We start from the raw sequence: 20,452 nt of genomic DNA, 5'->3' as shown, positions 1-20,452 counted from the left end.
GGGTGAGGGGCTAACTCGGGGGGCCTCGGCTGGCCGCAGCTGCCCGCAGGCTCCCCGAAGAGCACCGCGAGGAGGGCGGGGGGCCGGCTCCCCGCGGAGCGTCCGGCCGGGTGGACACCGCCTCCTCCAGCGGGGCAGGGACCTGTCCAGGCGCCCGGCGGAGGACAGCAGCGGCGGGAGCCGGCGCCCAGCCCAGGCCTAGGGACAGCGGCGCCCCCGGCCCGGCCTCCCGCCCCGCGCCCCCGCCCCGCGCCCGCGCCCAGCCCGCGCCCCGCCTCACCCTCGGGCCTCGCGTCGCCCTTGCCCTGGGCCAGCAGCAGCCAGGCCAGCGGGGCCAGCAGCAGCAGGGGCCGCATGGCCGCGGGCGGGCACGTCCTGCCGGCTCCCGGCGCTGGAAAGTTCGCGACGGGCCGGCGGAGCCGCTGCCACGCACCGGGCCCGCCCCGGGGGCGGTGTCCACTTGGCTGGGGGACGGGCTGCCCGCCGGGTCCTCCCGCCCGCCCTCCCGCGCGCCCAGGAGGGGGCTGGAAGGGGCTCAAGCACCGGAGGAAATGGGGGGTTGAGGGGAGGCGACTTTTTTCTGACTTAGCATCGCGCCCCAGGCCTGGTAGGCTCGCGAGCCTCAGTTTCCCCAGCTGACTAGTAGGAGTTCTCTCAGCCATCTGGGCCTTGGGTCCTGCGGGGTTAATGACCGGCTACCTGCAGCCCCGAGCCTTAGCCCTCAGCAGGCCTGAGCTCCTCAAGGGCCTTTAGTCCCTGGGCACACCCCGTGCTGCAGAGTCGGGGTGCTGGAATGGATTCACAAGCACCCACATACTCATCTGGCACCTGATCCTCTTGGCTTCTGAAACGCAGAGCTGGAATCACCTCGATTGCTCCCACTTTCAGAAGGGAGTCAGTCAATCTGCCTCTGCCGGGCTGAGAGATAGTACCGTGCGGCAGGCGTTTATCCTTGCATGCTGACAACCCAGGTTTGATCCCTGGGATCCCATGGTCCCCCAGCACCGCCAGGATTTATTCCCGAGGGCATGGCCAGGAGTCACCCCTGAGCATCGCTGGGTGTAACCCCAAAACCAAGAAAATAGAAAAACGTTTTAAATGTAATGTTTAAAAAGTAATAATGGGGGCTGGAGCAATAGCACAGCGGGTAGGGCATTTGCCTTGCAGGCGGCCGACCCGGGTTCAATTCCCAGCATCTCATATGGTCCCCTGAGCACCGCCAGGAGTAATTCCTGAGTGCATGAGCCAGGAGTAACCCCTGTGCATCGCCGGGTGTGACCCAAAAAAACCAAAAATAAATAAATAAATAAATAAGAAGTAATAATGGTCTGCTTCTGTGTCCCTGGGAGGCACGAGAGGACGTGTGCGGAATGCCATCACAGCGACCGGGCAGGCTAGAGAGCTTCGTGGGAGGGATCGAAGGAAAGCCCTCGAACAATGCAGACAGACAAAGCCAGGGTCATCCAGAACAATGGTAGGTCCCGGCCCAGACAGGACTAGGGACACCCACCTCTGGGGCAAACTCCCTTTCCTGGAAGAGGCCCTCAGAGGCTGGCGGGAAGCTCTTTCCATTTAGTGAATCCAGCAAGTAACAAAGGGACAAAGGGTGACTGTGTCTTAGCATGACCCGACTTAAAGTAGATCCTTCTTCTCCTTCCCTCCCCTTCCCTTGGGAGAGTGGGGTGGGGGCACCCAGCAGTGCTCAGGGGTTACCCCTAGATCAAAACTTTCTCTGTCACTGTCGAGCCCATTGCTCATCGATTTGCTCAAGCGGGCACCAGTATTGTCTCCATTGTGAGACTTGTTGTTACTGTTTTTGGAATATCGAATACGCCATGGGTAGCTTACCAGGTTTTGCCGTGTGGGAGGGAGACTCTTGGTAGCTTGCCAGGCTCTCAGAGAGGGATGGAGGAATCGAACCCAGGTCGGCCGCGTGCAAGGCCAACACCCTACCCACTGTGCTATCGCTCCAGCCCAAGATCAAAACTAAGCCTCTGCAAAGCATGAATTCAGACTACTGAGCTGTCTCGGAAACAGTACATCAGGGGGCTGGAGCAATAGTGCAGCAGGGAGGGCGTTTGCCTTGCACATGGCTGACCTGGGTTTGATTCCCAGCATCCCATATGATGCCCCAAGCACCGCCAGGAGTAATTCCAGAGTGCAGAGCCAGGAGTAACCCCTGAGCATTGCCAGGTGTGACCCAGAAAGCAAAAAAAGAAAATAAAAAGAAGCAGTGCATCGAGACAGTGCCAAAAGAAAATGATAGCGAAACTCTCACAGAGATGCCTGTTAGGTGTTGGAATTAGATAATTTCTTTTTCATTGAGCTTGGGATGAATTTCCTGTTGCACAGATGCAAAGCAGATGCTTACCAGTGAGCCACACCCCTAAGTCCTGTATTATCATAGTAGTCTATATTATTAAACGTATTTTATGTATACAGTGTGCATAATTGCTTCCAAGTAGTTTTTTTCTTTTTCTTTTTCTTTTTTTTTAGTTTTTGGGTCATACTCGGTGATGCACAGGGGTTACTCCTGGCTCTTCACTCAGGAATTACTCCTGGCGGTGCTCAGGGGACCCTATGGGATGCTGGGATTAGAACCCGTATCAGCCGCGTTCAAGGCAAACACCCTACCCGCTGTGCTATCGCTCCAGCCCCAGTAGTTTTTTCTTATTATCTTTATTTTCAGAAAAAATAATGTAGCAAATGAATATTTACTGTTGGAATAAACCAAACACACACATATGTTTCAAAGATAGGGACTAGCCTGGAATCAGCTCTTTGTCCTGCTCTGTATTCATTGTACAAAGGTGAGCTGCAGAAGGGCCCAGAAACAAGTCCAGGATCACAAGCGAGAAAGGGAAGCAGAGTGAGTGCAATCCAGGGCCTCTACCTCCCCAGGGGACCGGCCAGCCCGGCAGGCAGGCAGTGTGTGCAGCTGGGGACAGCCTCCCTGCCAGAACCCACCGGATGTTTTTAAATCCAGGAGGATGCAGAGTGAAATTCCAGCTTCTTCAAGAAGGAAATGAAGGGATGAGCAGGGGGGAGAGAATAAACCCAAGATGATGATTGCGTCTCCAAGCTCTGTCTTATTCCATGTTTTCCCTGTGAGTTTGAGGTCAAACAATCTAGCGGCCAGAAAGATAGCACAGTGGGTAGGGCACTTGCCTTGCACACAGCCAACCCTGGCTCCATCACCTGGCATCCCATATGGTCCCCAAACACTGCCAGGAGTGATTCCTGAGTACAGAGCCAGGATAACCCTTGAGCATCTCTAGATGTGCGTGCCCCCCCCCCAAAATAAATAAATAAAACTATTTCAACAGTTTGTTCACAAATGTGAAGTAAGGAAACAGGCTCCAAGAAGGGCCAGGGGCCACAGGAAAGGAGGGGCATGGAAATCCCGTGTGAATCCCCCTGCGCTGGACCCAAGGCCCAAGCTTCCTCCAAGAGGAGGGCCTGTCCCTTTAACCAGCCGCGGCCGCCCCACCCGCCGGATTCCCCAGAAGTTACTCCGTACGTGCAGCACGTGTGTGGACCCTTAAAGGCGCCGCACCAGCTTCCCCGGGACCTGGCTGGGAGGGAGAGCCGCCTGGGGCAGGCAAGGGGCGCTTCTCCCCTTTCAGTTGCTTTTTTTTTTTTTTTTTGGTCTTCTTCCTTCTTGGCCAGAGGGGGAAGGGAAGGGTGGCTCCAGCGAATGGCCGCTCTGGCTTCTTCCCTTTCATAAGTCAGTTTATCCCATTGGCACTTAGTCCTCATAATATTCGTAAAAATAGAATGCCCATGCTGTTCCCCTAAGTGAAAAAAGCTGCGTGTTTTTTTAATTATATACTACAATTTCTGTGAAAGGAACAATATAGATATAAATGTGGATTTTTAAGCTAATAGGATTTCAATGCGAATATTCAAGAAATTGGTAGCAGGGGTTCTAGCTAGGAAGAGCCATAGAATGACGTGAGGCCCTAGAAGAAGGAAAAAAAATTGGGGGGAGCCACACTCTGTGATGCTCAGGGTTACTCCTGGCTCTGCACTCAAGAATTACTCCTGGTGGGGCTGGAGCAATAGCACAGCAGGTAAGACGTTTGCCTTGCACATGGCCGACCCGGGTTTGATTTCCAGCATCCCATATTGTCCCCTGGGCACCTCTAGGGGTGATTCCTGAGTGCAGAGCCAGGGGTAACCCCTGTGCATCGACGGGTGTGACACAAAAACAACAACAACCAGTTACACAGGCTCATTTTTACTGCCACTTGCTGTCAAAGAACCTTGCTTATTGGCTCAAACCCTGGTTGATTGCATGCAGGGCAACTGCTCTACCCACTATACGATCTCTCTGGCCTCTGTGATCCCTGCTTGATGGATGGATGAGGTCCAGGAATTATCTGACTTGTTAGCAAAGCAAGAACCGAGAGTCAAAACCCTAGCATGGGGGCTGAGAGATAGTACAGCAGGCAGGGCGTTTGCCTTCACGCGGCCAACCTGGGTTCAATCCCTGGCATCCCATATAGTCCCCCAAGAACCACCAGGAGTAATTCCTGAGTGCAGAGCCAGGAGGAACCCCTGAGCATCGCTGGGTGTGACCAAAAAAAAAAAAAAGCCCTAGCAGCCTTGGCACCTGCTGGCATGTTGGAGTGAGAGAGGAGTTAAGGAGACAAATAGCTGAGCCCAAAGAGATAGTCCATCGGGGAGGGCGCTCGCCTTGCATGCGACCAACCCAGGTTCAACCCCCAACATCCCAAATGGTCCCCTGAGTCCCACCAGTAGCTATCCCTGAGCACAGAACCAGGAGTAATCCCTGAGCACTTCCAGGTGTAGCAAAAAAAGAAAAAAGAAAAGAACACAAGTACAGATAATGAGCCTTCTCTTTGATGCAGGAATCTAACAATAAAAAAATTAAAAGCTGGAAATTCATAGAATGACTAAGTAGGCGAAAACAGGATTTCAGCAAGTGATAATGTGATCATTGTAAGTAGCATGTTTCTGGCTGACACAGTGTTTACAAAACTGTTACATGGGCTCATTTTTACTGCCACTTGCTGTCGAAGAACCTTCCTTATTGGCTTGCATTAACATTAATATCTCAAAAACTTGGAGGCAGGACAACGATCCAGCTCCAAGGACTAATGCTCGTGCTTCTCATGCTGGCTGGGTGCCACGCCAGGAGCCAGAGCACAAGATTTTCTCTCATGCATCACTGGAAGCAGTCCTTGAGCATGGCGCCAGGAGGCGCTCCTGAGCGCCACTGGGTGTGGTCCAAAACCAAAAGGTGGAGGCAGTTTTTTCTGGTCATCTTCATTTCACAGATGGGGCTAAGCCCCCTCCTGAGGTCCTTCACTATCTCCCAAGTATTGCCTGCCTGAGGAGGCTGGAAAGATCCTACCTCAGTTACAGGAGGTCAGAATCCTGCACATCTGGGACCAGAGAGACAGAACAGTGGGTAGGGAGATGTCTTGCCCGTGGCTAACCTGGGTTCAGTTTCTGGCATCCCATATGGTCCCCTGAGCCCTGCCAGGAACGATTCCCTAGTGCAGAACCAGAGGAGTAAACCCCTGAGCGCCAGATGCCAAGAAAATGAAAATCCTGCACATCTGTTAATACTTTGATGCATTGTGTCATTTGTGAATTCTGGTGGGATCAAGAAATTGTCTAGGATAAGACCAGAGAGGCAGTACAGTGGGGAGGGCACTTCCTTTGAACACAGCTGACCTGGGTTCTATCCCTGGCACCCCATATGATCCCCCGCACAGGAGCCCTGCTAGGAATGATCCCTGAGCACAGAGCCAAGAGTAAGATCTGAGATCCACCAAGTATGGCCCCAAAATCAAAAGAAAGGAAGGGAAGGATGGGAAGAAAGAGAGGAAAGGACTGAGGGAGGAAAGGCAGGAGAGAGGAAAAGAAATTTGTGTCAAGACAGTGTCCTGTGCAACCAGCTGGGCAGGCACCTCCTGCCAGGTCTCTGGCCCTGGGGTTGGCAGGGCCCCCCTGCGTCTGCTCATCGCCACCTTCTTGGACAGCATCATCTCCAGCAGTTGGGAAGCACTGTCTGGCTCCGGAATGTCCTGAAGCCCAAGTGGAAACAATCATTCCATTGACTGCCCCTGGCTCATGTGGAATTTTCTCTCCAGATTAAAAAATAATAATAATAATTTCTCTTTTGCAGTATGATTCACAACATACAGCTATGTTCAAAACATGCTACTGTAGTCGGTTGTGTATTTTGTTTTTGCCATTTTGGAGTCCCGCTGGGAAAGGAGGGGGCGGAGTGGGTGCTGTTCCTCCTTCAGTGCTCTGGGTTCCTCCCAGTATTTTAGGAGACCAGGCAATGGGCTCCGCTCAGTTGAACAATCTCCCTGGCCCCTCGATTATTTGTGTAATTTCGTAAGTTAGAACGCAGGGTGGGCATCACTGATTGAAACAGATAAATGAACACAGCTGTTTGGATGCAAAAACTCCATACCTACTGTACGGCTCCCGCCCCTTCTTTCTTTTAACCTTTTTTTCCCTCTTGGTACTTCCCTGTGGGCCTGTGGGTATTTTGTTGCTGTCTTTCTTTTTTTTTTTTGCAATAAGGATTGTCATCTTTACAGAGACAAAAGTATTTTTATTATTTTTTCCATCGGAGGGCTGTTGAATCCATCAAGAGCAAGCCTGGGTCACCACATGTTCCGTTTGGCAGACCCAGAGCCTTTTTGGTTTTTTTGTTTTTTTAAAAAAAACCCTGGGACTTACTGGGGCCTCCCCCTTGCTGTGGACACCCTGCTCCTCCTCCATCAGACTAGACGCTCGACCCGGAACTCCAGGCCCCGCCCCCGACGACGCCCCGCCCCTCTAGCAGCTCGTACTATAGGCCCCGCCCCCAACGGCGCCCCGCCTCTGCCCCGCCCCTCCAGCACCCGTGACTCCAGACCCCGCCCCAGGAGGCGCCCCACCTCTATGCCCCGCCCACCACCTCTGCCCCGCCCCCAGTGTCCGGAACTCCCGGCCCCGCCCCCTAGGCCCCGCCCCCAACGGAGCCCAGCCCCCAATGACGCCCCGTCCCCTCCCCGCCCCTCCAGTTCCCGGAACTTCAGGCCCCGCCCCCAGTGGCGCCCCGCCCTTATGCCCCGCCTCCCGCCTCTGCCTCGCCCCCTCTCTTCCCCCTCCCGTTCCAAGTCTACTGTCGCAAAGGACGCGGCGGCGCTTAACGGCCGGCGTCGTGCGACGGCCGGCGGCAACCGTAGGGGAGTCGGAAGCGGCGGCCGCGGCAGTCTCGGCGGGCCCGGGGTGGGCGCCGCTGTCCCGGCGGGGGAGTGAGGCGCGGGCGGCCGGGCCGGAGGGCGGGGCGGCGGGCCCGGCGGCCGCCCCCGCGCCGCGCCCGGCGGCCCGATGTGGCTGCAGCAGCGGCTGAAGGGGCTCCCGGGGCTGCTGTCGAGCAGCTGGGCCCGCCGCCTGCTGTGCCTGCTCGGCCTCCTGCTGCTGCTGCTGTGGCTCGGGGGCTCCGGCGCGCGGCGGGCGGCGGGGGGCCTGCACCTGCTGCCCTGGGCCCGCGGCCCGCCGGGCGCCGCCGAGCCCGCCGCCTGCCTGGGGGCGGCCACCCGCGCGTGGCGGGGCCTGCGGGAGCGCGGCGAGGCGGTGCCGCCGGGCCCCGGGGTGCCGGCGCTGGTGGCTAACGGCTACCTGGCCCTGGACGTGGCCGCCAACCAGCTGTGGGTGACCCCGGGCGAGCGGGAGCCCCCCGTGGCGCCCGACTTCGCGCCCTTCGTGCAGCTGCGGCCGCTGGGCGCGCGGGCCGAGGCGGCCGAGTCGGTGCTGCTGCTGCGGGAGGGGCTGCTGCGCCGGGTGCGCTGCCTGCAGCTCGGGGCCGCGGCGTCCGGGCCGGCGGCCGGCGGCTCGGGGCCCGCGTCGGCGGCGGGCCTGGCCCCGGGCGCGGCCCGCGACTGCGTGCTGCTGCAGGAGGACTTCCTGGCGCACCGCGGCCGCCCGCACGTCTACCTGCAGCGCCTGCAGCTGCGCAACCCCACGGAGCGCGTGGCCGCGCTGCAGACGCTCGGGCCCACGGCCGGCCCGCCGCCCCGCGCCTTCACCAGCACCCTGGAGAAGGCGGGCGACCACCAGTTCCTGCTCTACTCGGGCCGCGCCCCGCCCCTCCCGTCGGGGCTGGTGCACCTGGTGGTGGTGGCCGCCAAGAAGCTCGTGGACCGGCTGCAGGTGGCCCCCAAGTCGCAGCTGGACGAGACGGTGCTGTGGGTGGTGCACGTCTCGGGGCCGCTTAGCCCCCAAGCGCTCAAGAGCAAAGCGCCCAAGGAGCTGAAAGCGCTGCAGGATCTGGCGCGCAAGGAGATGCTGGAGCTCCTGGAGCTGCCGGCGGCCGAGCTGCTGCAGGACCACCAGCGCCTCTGGGCCCAGCTCTTCAGCCCAGGTGAGGCCCGGGCGGCCCTGACGGCTTCCGAGCTCTCCTTGCCTGGGCGCCTTTGGATCGCGGCACCGAGCTCGGGGCCGGTCTGCAAGGTTCCAGTCCCGGAGCTGGCGTCTCCCGGCGTGCGCGGGTTCCCTGTGCTGGTCTTTTAGGTTATTTGTTCTTGCGGTGGAGCCTGACTCAGTGGCTTGGGTTTTGCGGGGGGGCCTTCCGCAAGAAGCGCCCAGTGCCGATCGTGTTGAAACTCAGCAAACCCAGCTCCACGGCTGGGCACTTGGGGGTTCAGGTTAAAAGGAGCCCCCTCTTCCAGCCGAGCCACAGCACAGCAGGGGGGCCCACGGGAGGGCGCTTCATGTGGGACCCCTGAGCGCAGAGCCAGGTGTGGTCAAACCCTTCCCGCCTGCAAAGGAACCTCCCCTTTGTTTCTGGGATCAGCAGAAACAGATTGCGGGGGGAGGTGACAGGCCTTGGGGTCCACACTCCCGGGACACAGGGAAGCCCCCTCTGGCGCCATGGAGCTTGGGGGCGGCTAAGAGTTGGCTATGGTGCACTGCACCCTGGGCCCCAAAACAGTGGTTTTGGGGTGTATGAAGGCTACACCTGCTCTTCCCTCAGACCCCAGGTGGAGGCAGGTGTGGGGAGGCCTGGGGGGTGTTGGGGGTCTCTTTCTGGAGGGGCCAAGCCTCCCTGCAGAGGCTTTCCCCAGGGAGTCGTTTAGGGTAAGAAAGCCAGCATGTGAAGAGAGCTTTTGGTTTCCAGGGCTCAGTTGCCTGAACCCTGATATTTAGTTACAAAGCAAGTCCCATTCATCCGTCCCTCACTCCGCAGCCTGTGTGACGGGGTGTCTGCAGGGGCGCCCGGACGGAGCGGACAAAGTACCTATTGTGCCCGAGGAAGCCCGGGGGCAGGAAGGGGCACGGCCGAGTGAGCGGGGCAGCCTGTGCGCGGTTCTGTGCCAGAGAGTGGAAATACGTGTCTGGGGTGACGGGCGCAGACTGTTCAGCTGCCGTGGCCGCCTCCAGGAGGAAGCGCTGGGGCAGTGCCCCGTGGGACTGCAGGTCCAGTGGCAGACCTTGGGGTCCACACTCCCCCGGGCACAGGGAAGGCCCCTCTGGCGCCGTGTGCCCAGGGGAGGCGGCAGTGGAGCCTGGGGACCAAGGTGAGAGAGCGCGGCAGGCCTGTGGCATGGCGGGGGAGGGAAGCTCCCGCCACGTTGCAACTGGGAGGGGAGGAGGCGCAGGTGACCTCTGCATTTTGAGGGGGGCTTCAGCGGGTGTCCAGAGACCACCTGGAGAAGGGGCGGTTTGGGGCGGGGGAGATTTCCACCGAGTCAGGTTCAAATGGGCGGAAGGGCCTGGCACTGGGGGTGCAGGCCTGGGGCACCCAGAACCCGAGAAGCACCCCATGCTCTCGCTCATGGCCACACCGGCCCGACGGACCATCTCGGGGAGGGTCCCTGCAGCCTCCTGAGCACCGGTGGGGACCCTAAAATAAAGCCCCGGGTGCCTGTGGCACATCCAGTACTGAGCGCTCTGGGTCTGCAGGTGGACGGCCAGGCAGTGGGGACAGTGACCTGGCGGGGGTCCGTGTGGGCTGGGCAGCGACCGGAAGGCGGCTCTGAGGCCGCGGGTCCAGGGCTGAGGTGGGCGGGGAGACTGGCCCCGTCCCTCCCTGACCAGCCTCTGCGGTTCCAGGAGTGGAGATGAAGAAGATCACGGACACCCACACGCCGTCGGGCCTGACCGTGAACCTGACGCTCTACTACATGCTGTCCTGCGCGCCGGCACCGCTGCTCAGCCCGGGCCTGAGCCGCCGGGAGCGGGAGCAGCTGGAGACGACCCTGAGCTACGAGGACCACTGCTTCAGCGGCCACGCCACCATGCACGCCGGCAACCTGTGGCCCAGCCAGCTGACCGCCGTGCCACACATCCTGCAGCTGTCCGACCTGTGGCGGCTGACGCTGCAGAAGCGGGGCTGCAAGGGGCTGGTGAAGGCGGGCGCCCCGGGCATCCTGCAGGGCATGGTGCTCAGCTTCGGGGGGCTGCAGTTCACCGAGAACCACCTGCAGTTCCAGGCCGACCCCGACGTGCTGCACAACAGCTACGCCCTGCACGGCATCCGCTACAAGAGCGACCACATCGACCTGGCCGTGCTGGCCGACGCGCAGGGCAAGCCCTACCTGCACGTGGCGGTGGAGGCGCGCGGGCAGCCCGTCAAGCTCTACGCGTGCGAGGCGGGCTGCCTGGACGAGCCGGTGGAGCTGACGGCGGCGCCCCAGGGCCACACGTTCCCGGTGATGGTGACGCAGCCCATCACGCCGCTGCTGTACATCTCCACGGACCTCACGCACCTGCAGGAGCTGCGCCACACGCTGCACCTCAAGGCCATCCTGGCCCACGCCGAGCACATGGCGCAGCAGGACCCGGGGCTGCCCTTCCTCTTCTGGTTCAGCGTGGCCTCGCTCATCACCCTCTTCCACCTCTTCCTCTTCAAGCTCATCTACAACGAGTACTGCGGCCCGGGGGCCAAGCCCTTCTTCCGGAGCAAGGTAGGCCCCCCGCGCCGGGCCGGGGGGTCCCGGGAATCCCACAGTCGCTTGGCCGGGGGCGGGAGGGAGCTTGGGAGAGGCTATAAACAGGACTCCGGGCTCTTCTTTGCCCCTGAGGTGGCTTTTTTTTTGGGGGGGGGTCACCCAGTGTCACCCAGCAGCGTGCAGGGATCACTCCTGGCAGGCTCCCGAATCTGGGTCCACCGAGCGTAAGGCGGGCGCCCTCCCCACTGTGCTGTCGCTCCGGGGGCTGCCAAGAGCGGACCCGGGAAGGGAAGGCTCTGGCAGTGCAGGGCCGAAGCGATGCAGCCCCGGGCCCCAGGCTGCGCTGAGTCCACCCCTGCTGGCCGAAGCCTGTGTCTGGACAGCGGCTGGGCCTGGTGCTCAGCCCCAGTGCCCACATGCCACGCTGAACCTGCGCCCTCCTGTCTCGAGCCGCTCTGCCTTCGGGGAGCTGCGGGTCTTGGCTGGGCAGTGTCCTGGGTTCTGGGGGGCCACAGGGGGCTCCTTGTGGGCAGGTGCAGGGATGGCGCCCCGGGCTCCGCCCTGCTGGCCCTGTGGCTCCATGTCTGGAGTCTGGCCTGGGAGAGGGAGGGTGGTGGGTGCCGGGCTGAGCCCGAGGGGTCGGGTGTGGGCCCCCTCCCAGGCCGGGGCAGAGGCCGCTGGACAGTCTGTGTCAGCCCGAGTGGTCCCCAGCCCCCAATCTGAACAACTTGGCAGGTTCCCTGGACTCAGCCCCGGTGGGTGCCAGGGCCCACCCCGGGGCCTGCGCCCCTCACCCTCCTGTGGCTCCCCCAGGGCTGGCGGGAGCAGTGACGGCTCGTTCTGTTCCCTGGACAGGAGGATCCTAGTGTCTGAAGGACGCTCCTGGCGGCGGCCCGTTTGCACACGCCGCCCCGCACTGACGGTCCTGCCGCCGCCGCCCGGGGGCCCTCGGAAGACCCACCCTTTTGTGCCTTGTCGGGGGACGCCAGTGACGCAGACGCACGTGCGGGGGCCCAGCAGCCTGTCCCGTGGGGCCGGGGTGCCCGAGGACTGCGTGAGCATCGGCTCAGTCGCGTGAACGACACGGCCATACTTGAATCGAACGCCCGGCCCGGAAGTCGCCCTTTCTGGAAAGCCTGTCCAGGAAAACTTGTTTTCTTGCCTGATTTAATGTGTTCTCCCTTGACTGAATTTTTAATTTATTTTTCTTGAGATTTCACTGGCTGGCTCGGCAGCCACTGCGGAGCGGCTCCAGCCCGCGCGGGGACCCCCACCCCCACGTGAGCCGGGCTCGGGGTCTGCACTTGGTCTCTCCGCGTCTGGAGCCCGGCCGAGCAGCGGTTTGTACTTAGGGGCTCGGGGGAGGCCTTGGACTTTCTAGTGCTCCATGATTGTTGGGTTTTGAAATACCAAAGCTTTTTTTTGTTCTGTTTTTAAATAAATCTCTTTCGAACTTCTGCTGGCCGGCTTGTGAGCGGTAGAACCCTCTGGAGACGTCACCCTCTCTTCTGGCCGGAAGCCGGGGGGGCTCCCTCCACCCGTCGGGTGTCGTCTGTGCCAGGCTCTGGCTTCAGGGGACACTGCCAGGTGCAGGTGTCGGCCGGGGGGCGGGGCCGAGAGGCAGCAGAAGCTGAGGTCTGCTCGGGAGGAGAAGGGGGCGTCCCGGGGCCTGCGCTGGGTCCTTGTCCCCCGCGGGGCCGCCCTGGGAGCCGAGGTGCTTCCCTGAGTCCCCGACCATTGAAGCTGCCTTGCCCCCCGGCCGCGTCCCCCGCTGGTCCGCGTGCCCTGGAGCCTCAGCCGCCTTTGGCTCGGACCCAGTCCTGGCGCCCGCCAAGGTCAAAGCAGTTCCGTCTCCCTGGGGCCCCAGAAACCCCGCAGTAGGACTGCAGGGCTGAGGGCTGTGGCTTCAAGCTCCCTTTCATGGGTGGGTGCGGAGGAGGCTGCTGGGAGGGGCAGGGGTGAGTGACCCGCCGGGCTAGACCCGCCCTGCCTTGCGCATGCGCTGAGGCCCAAAGGAGCATTAATCCAGGAGCCGCTTCAGGACCGGGACCCTGGGGAAGAGCTGGTCACGTACCCGCGAAGCCTCCCCAGCAGCTGACCAGGGGACTGAGCCCCTTCCCTGCCAGCGCCTCTCCGGCCCTGTCCACTGGGGAGTCCAGCCCCGGGGCCCCCGTATCCTGGGGTCTCCTAGACTCACAGGTCTGGTCTCGGGCCCCGTCGTGACCCTCGGGCCTCTGCAGTTTTCCCAAAAGAAGCTGGAGTCTGAACATTCGTGACCCCCGCCCCAACTCCTCGCCCCCAGTGAGAGCATCTGGGAAGGGAGGGGGTCCTGAGGGTGGGATCCGTGTCCCCGAGAGCCCCCAAGACAGTTGTCTGCCCCTCCTGCTCCCCCTCCCCCACCCACCCACCGGGCCTCTTCACAGTCGCCGCCCCCCCCCCCCCTTCAGTTTCTGGAAGTGGAGGGAACGAATGTCTCTTGATCCCAAGCTCCCAGTCTGGATTTCCGCTACAGCCCCCTGAAGGGCTAAGTCACATTCTGGAAGGGGCGGGGGCACTCCAAGCTCACGACTTTTATTTATTTTTGTTTTTTGGGTCACAGGTTACTCCTGGCTCTGTGCTCGGGGGACCGACCATATGGGATGCCGAGGATCCGACCTGGGCCGGCCGCATCAAGGCTAACGCCCTCCCCGCTGTTCTGTCTCCAGCCCCGGGGCTCACCGCTTTGGAGTCCATGCCAGGACGGCAGGACCTGGGGTGTCCCCTGCCGGATGCGTGTGGGAGCCCCTGAGTACAGCAGTGGACGCTGTGTTCTTCCGAGAGGGATGTTCTGTAGCTTCCTTCGGATTCTGAAACAGAAACGGAACTTTGGAAATCCTTAAGAGGGGCCAGAGTGAGGGGCTGGAGCCATAGCACAGCAGGGAGGGCGTTTGCCTTGCACGCGGCTGACCTGGGTTCGATTCCCAGCATCCTATATGGTCCCCTGAGCACCACCAGGAGTAATTCCTGCATGCAGAGTCAGGAGGAACCCCTGAGCACTGCCAGGTCTGACCCAAAAAAAGGCAAAAAATAAGAAAAAAATCCTTAAGAATGAAACAGCCAGGGCCAGGCCGGAGCAATGGCGCAGCAGGGAGGGCGCTTGCCTTGCCTGCAGCCCACCTGGGTTCAGTCCCTGGCGCCTCCTGTGGGCCCCTGAGCCCACCAGGAGTGATCCGTGAGTGCAGGGCCAGAAGTAAGCCCTGAGCACCGAGGTGTGTCCCCCAAACTGAAACCTTCTCCATTCGGGGTCTCAGTGAGGAGGCGCAGCCCTGGGCAGGCACCCGAGCAGACCGCCTCCAGCCGCCCGCTGCTGGAGCAGACTCCTCCAGGTGGACTTTGGCCTGTGGCAGCTTCTGATTTGATTGAGGAAATGCGGAACTAATCAGCTGGTGCTTGGGGTGCAACGGTCACTTGTGATGAACAGCCCTTGCTGGTTGGCTCCAGTCCCCAATGGGCTGCGAGAACCACCTGCCTTTCACCCGGCTGCCGCAGCCTCCCATGAGGCCTGGCTCAGGGTAGCTGCTCAGAGAATACTCTGGAACGGTGGCTGTATATGTGATGCCCTTGTGTTTCCATCCAGGTATTTGAGGCAACAAATGATAAAACTTAAAACTACCTTGAACGAAGGGAAAATCCTGCTCACCTGACAGCACAGTGCAGTAGATCAGGAACGGCTTGATCCAGACCCCAACCAGCTCCTGTGAATTAGCATCTGTCCTCAGACCTGCCATCCTGTAGTGACAAGCCGAGGGTGTCACAGGCCTTAGCCCCCCAGTCCAGCACTTCCTCTTAGGGTGCCAGTGCCCACCTCTGGCCAGCCCACCTATGCCCATCCCTGTGGCTGGGTGTGGGGGCTAGGTCCCTTAGATTAGGGCAGTCAGACCCCCTCTCCCCGCTGCCACCTCTGAGCTGGGCCCCGGGGGTCAGTTAACCTACCAAACAGACAGTAGCGGGAGAGGGCTTCGGCCAAGGAAGTTTGGGGTGTCCCGTGGGCAAGGAGCAGCAAAGCACAGGAGGCCGCCGGCCAGGGAAGCTTTGTGCCCATTGACAGATGAGCAAAGTCGATGTCCAAGACTTGGGACATCACTCGGGTCAGCGGTGTTGGGCGGTGGTCCCAAATCTGTCGAAGTGCGGCCTCTCTGTGCTCACAGAAGCCGTGCCCATCCTCCCGGCCCAGAGTTGGCCTGCCCACCCCCCAGGGAGAAGCAGAAGCAAAAATTTTCCTGAAAGCGGCCGGATGCAAATCAGCTCCTGGGAGAGGCGCCGATGCCCCCCCATCTCCCACCCCAGTGGGTCCCCCCTGACTTCCTGCCAGACACCACAGAACTGCTTTCGCAGCTTTTACCTTCTTCCTAGGTAACCTCATGAGCCACTGCTCTCTCCTCCCCTCTCCCTCCCTCTCCCTGCCCCACTTTCTCCTAGACTATCATTCCAGCCCCCTCCAGGCCAGATCCTCATTGGAAGTAATCAACTCTAGCTGTGGGGGGGGGGGGGGGGGAGGGCGGAGCAGTGGCTGCAGGGCCGGGCTTCATGGGGCCCAGGGTCAGAAGGGGCGATGGGCTGGAGGCGGCCCAGCAGGGCAGGACAGGCTCACAGGGATGAGAATGAGGCCCTGAGCGCCATCCCCAGCTCCACACACACAAGGAAAGACCGAAACGACAGACTATGATCAGGGCTCACCAGGGAGGGCTCCCTGGAAGAAGCTGGAATGCACACACCGCAGGTGGGGTTGTTAGCAGAGAAGCACCCACCGAGTAGGAAGTGCACAGGCCCTGGTCTGCCCGGAGAGAGCACAGACTGAGCAGGGGCCATCAGGAGGCCTGGGGTCGGTACTGCACGCTGAGACGTGTGTCCCAAACAAACAGAAAATAAACCTAGGAGGGGGCTGAAGGGATGAAAGTGGGCGATAAGGTCAGAGGACTGGGGTGCACAGCACCTCTAAAAATCAGGGGTCAGCTCAGGCCCAGGGTCACGGCGATGGCGACACGATAGGTCAGAGTTCACCTGGGGTCACATCACTTCCTCCCCTGGCTGCTGTCATTTCAGCTCGGTTTTACAGCTCCTCCGCCGACCCAGGAGAGAGGGTATCACCCACTGCACAACCAGAGGAGGGGAGAGAAGCGAGAGCGCAGTCAAGGTCAGGAGGACGCCAGGCACTGCCCCTCCCTCCTTCCCCCCTGCCTGGGTCAGCCACCCTGAGACTCAGAAACGCCCGCACATCAAGGGGCCCCAACGGTGAAAGACAGGATGGCTCTGTACTCGAAAGGTTGCGGCTTGCCTCAGAATAACACTTTTTTTGGAGGAGCCACATCCCAGGGCTCAGGGGTCACTCCTAGCTGTGCCAGGAATGAAACCCAGAGCGGCCACAAAGTGCCTTACTCTGGCCCTCAGAGTAAACCTTTCTTTCCTTGTTTCGTGTTTGAGCCACACCTGGTGATGCTCTGGCTTCTCCTGGTAGGGCTTGGGGGACCACCTGGGGTGCTGGGGCTTTTGGCTGCATACAAGGTGAGTACCCTACCTGCTGTCTATCTCTGCATCCCCCAGAATAAAACTTTGAGAAGAGGCAGGACTGAAGGTAGAGACAGACGCGGGCTCCACTTCCAGCATTCACAACACTGAGGTGAAACCTCAAACCAGTGAGCTGCGCATTTACACTCTGGGTTCCCACCTGTAAAATGGGTCAATAACACCTTCCAGCTTCATGGGCCCAACCGGAAGTGCCCTAAATAAGCCACTGTGTGCAAAGATGCTTTGGTGGATTCCAAACTCACACAAAGGCAGGTCTGTGCATGCCCTGGAAGCCTGGGGGCTGGGGCAAACATCTTTATTATCGGATGCTGAACCTCTCTCTCACTGGGCGTTTCCTCCGTGACTGACTTTCCCATTTGCTTCCTTGTAAATGGAAGTTGCGGGTGTGTCCCTGAGCTGCTCCGGAGGCTGTGGGATTACCTTCCCATCCATCACTGCTTTGAAATCCCCGTTGTCATTAGGCTTGACACTAACTCACCTGCTAAAAATCACATAGGTTCCCGAACACAGTTTTTAAGTTTTTGTTGTTGCTGTATTTTTTTTTCTTTTTATAGCACACCCAGCCTTACTCCTGGCTTTGAGCTCAGGGATCATTCCTGGAGGGGCTCTGGGGACCATCTGGGGTGCCAGGGATCAAATCTGGCTCAGCCGAGTACAAGGCAAGTGCCTTCACCCCTGTACAGTCTCTCCAGCCCCTGATGTGTGCTAGAGTTTGTAGAAACAGCATCAATGTTCCATTCTTTGTCTTTACCTTCCAGTTTCCCAAAGAATGACCTGGTTCTCTAGCCACTTGCCAGAATTCTCTGGGGAAGTAGAGCAAATAGGACACAGATGTTTCTAGAAAGGAGGTGGTGGTGGTCGTTGGCTCATGAGAAGGTAGAGACTACAAAGTCCTAGTATCTGCTGCTGGCCAGCGGGGCCACCGCAAAACCTGGTAAGTCTTGGTCGGAACCTGAGTATCCAAGCCCAGAGCTGAGGGCGACGCACGGGACAGGGGCAGATGGCTCCCAGCTCGAGCAGAGGCCAAGTCTGTCCTCCCCAGACTGTGGGTTCCCACCTGTACATGATGTTCCCTCCTCCTAACTCCACCACAGACTCAGATGCCAGTGCTCCAGACATCCCAGAAATGATATCTTACCAGCTAGCTGCCATCCTGAAGCCCAGTCAAATGGACATAAAATTAGCCAGTTAGCTTAGTTTGGGTATTTTTGTTTCTGTGCCACACCTGGCAGTGCTCAGAACTTACTCCTGGCTCTGCGCTCAGGGTTCATTCCTGTGGGTACTCGGGCACCATATGTGGTTGCAGGGACTGGAATCAGATCAGGTGCATGCATGACAAACACCTTACACTCTGTATAGTCCTCCAGTACTTTGGGTATTTTTACAAACTCATACATTTAAGCATACAAGGTATGTCTCATTCATACACACACACACACACACACACACACACACACACACACACACACCTAGTGATGCTCAAGGCTTAGTCCTGACTCTGAACTGAGGAATCATTTCTGACAGTACTACTTAGGGACCATATGGGATGCCAGGGATTGAACCCGTGTTGGTGACATGCAAGGCAAGTGCTCTCCCCACTGTACTATCACTCCAGTCCCTGTTTTCTCTTTTGAACTGTTAATCTTATCGGTGACCCATCATTTGCTCTTGGGAGCTTCTCCAAAGTAATCTAATTCCTGAGTCATGTCTGAGTCAACATCCTTTGGGGGTGAGATAATCTGGGAAACCGTAATTTGGGGCTTGAGGTGCTCAGTACATTGGAGTATTAGGCTTCACCATTGCGGCAAAGGTGAACCACAAAACTAAAATCCGCACTTGGAAGAGACACAGCAGGGTGCAGAAAACCAAACAGTAAAACTCTCAGTTGGACTCAAGAATATTCTGTGTCCTCTGATCTCTTCTTTCCTGGAAAGGCTTTGTTTGCTTTATAGGTCACACTTGCTGGTGCTCAGGGCTTACTCCTGGTTCTGTGCTCAGGGCTCAAACCTGGGTTGGCCATATGCAAGGCAAACACCCTACCCACTGTACTATGGCTCTGGCACTCACTGGAAAGTTTTTCAAGGAAGAGGACTTGGAGGCAGAATCCGTCATCAGATCTCTCCTTAGTGCTTGGGGATGGCTCGATGGCTCAAGCTCCTGCCAGCCATCCTGAGGTGCTAGGCTCAGTATCAGGGGCGACTAGGCACTGAGCACAGCCCTCGCAGGCACTGGACCCAGGGATCTTACTGAGCAGCCTGGCATCCACTGGTCTGCAGATACCCCTGGCACCTTTCCTACACCAACTGCTCTGAGCAGGTGAGACGGTTCCCACTCCTGTGATTCTTCCTGGCTGTTGTCACAAAGCTCTTTCTCTGCTACTTTGTCTCCATCAGCTGCTAACCCCAAGGAGCTGCAGTGCTACTCAGAACGGCAGTGCTACTCAGAACCGTGGAAGCTCTGGCCAGCAGCATTGCAGGTGGCCAGGGGAACAGGTGGGGCTGTGACCCTTGTTGACTAAGGTCACTGCCATTCCAGGCAAGGAAGAATTTTACCTGGTACAGCTGTGATCAAGGGCCAGCCTGGAGAAAAGCTGCTCTTGGCTCCCCACTCGCCCCAAATATACTAGGGATTTTTATAGTCAGGTACTCTCAATAAAACCCTGGCTATTACCCCCGGGTCGGCCGCGTGCAAGGCAAACGCCCTAGCTCCAGCCCCTTGCACTGTATTTTCATTTTATTCCCTTTTTGGTATTAAGGGGCCTTTCCTGGCACAGTGCTCAGAGGTGACTCTTGGGGTTCAGGGCACCATAGGTGATGCTAGGGATAAAACGGGGAATTTGGCTGCATGCAAGGCCTTACAGTGCTGCTATTTCTCTAACCCTATCATCATTCTAAAGTAACCAAGCATTTGTCAGCTAAGGCTAATCATGGTAGCGATTTACATTCTGGCTAAACAAGAAAGTCCCGTTTGAACGGAGGTAGAAATCCTATCGGTCATACCAGTGTAAGCAAAGGCAAATGCCCTGCTCGCTGGCTGAGGGGGGGAGGCTGGCTCTACAACCCCAAGGGGAAGTCATCTTACTTTTCTGCATTAGTTACCTCAAAACCTCTACAAATTCCAAATCCAACTACTCTGCCAGGTTTAGCGACTGTTCTTCTATCTTATTTTCCTGGCGCTCGAACGGTTTTTGGAACCCCCCCCTTCTTCTGTGTTGGGCATGACTGGTGGCTGCAGGCACTGTGGATGGTGGGGCTCACACGTACACGGAGCTGTTCTCCTTTTTCAAACTGCCAAAAATCAAATGACACGCTGCTGGGCCACCTGCCCAGCTGGTTTTAATTCAATCAAGTGAACGTTTGATGGGAGCAAATCACAATAGGTCTGGACTCCGGGCACCCGGGCTCTACTAGACTCCAAGAACATAACATAGACGAGGATAACGAGGGCTTCCTCCGTCTAAGTTCGCTGCAAGAGCAAGAGAAACAGCTGAAACTGAACCATTACCAGAGAGACAGAGAGCTTGCAAGAAAGACTACACTTCCCAGCGTGCCTTGCATCCACAACTTCCCACTGTACCTTGCGGCTCGATACAGCAGAAAGCAGCCGGGACAATGGCTTTGCCACAAGCGCCCGTCACTTCGCTTTACGTTAACTTGATAATACCGAAAACACAGACTTTAGGCAAATAGCTCACAGTTCATAATCGTTCAGAAACTTTCTGCTAAACCGACAAACCAAATACTGCTACACCCTTACACTTTACTGACTGACAGCCATGCCAGCTCCTATAGTCTAGTGGGGCTATTTAAGCCAGCACGCACGTACTCTCCACACTAGAATAGTAACAGCGGTTCAAAAATGACAATACTCCAGACGCGGGTACTAAACCACCACATATACCTGTTAGGAAAAAGTACTAATCGTACTTAGCTTTCAATCTACTTTTTAACAACAACATT

The 20,452-nt window shown here is 58.5% G+C and overlaps 2 protein-coding genes across 3 annotated transcripts in view; one reads left to right on the top strand and one right to left on the bottom strand.

The window, feature by feature from the left end:
* Positions 1 to 427, bottom strand: part of PLOD1 (procollagen-lysine,2-oxoglutarate 5-dioxygenase 1) — a 28,162-nt gene extending 27,735 nt beyond the window's left edge. For both annotated transcript variants that reach the window (XM_055137689.1, XM_055137690.1), the window contains exon 1: positions 281 to 427. In XM_055137689.1, coding sequence (XP_054993664.1) covers positions 281 to 356 — 76 coding nt within the window. In that variant the 5' untranslated portion in view covers positions 357 to 427. The remainder of the gene's footprint in view (positions 1 to 280) is intronic.
* Positions 428 to 7,291: 6,864 nt separating this feature from the next.
* Positions 7,292 to 12,386, top strand: KIAA2013 (KIAA2013 ortholog). Its single transcript, XM_004607256.2, has 3 exons — positions 7,292 to 8,398; positions 10,090 to 10,943; positions 11,784 to 12,386. Exons 1-3 carry the CDS (start codon positions 7,366 to 7,368, stop codon positions 11,799 to 11,801), a joined length of 1,905 nt encoding a protein of 634 aa, XP_004607313.2. The 5' UTR covers positions 7,292 to 7,365; the 3' UTR covers positions 11,802 to 12,386.
* Positions 12,387 to 20,452: the final 8,066 nt, after the last annotated feature.

The sequence above is a fragment of the Sorex araneus genome, chromosome 5 (genome assembly GCF_027595985.1).
Source record: "Sorex araneus isolate mSorAra2 chromosome 5, mSorAra2.pri, whole genome shotgun sequence".
In the NCBI taxonomy this organism is placed as follows: domain Eukaryota; kingdom Metazoa; phylum Chordata; class Mammalia; order Eulipotyphla; family Soricidae; genus Sorex; species Sorex araneus.
Note: the sequence above shows the minus strand (reverse complement) of the source record. Positions and strands in the feature narration are given on the sequence as shown.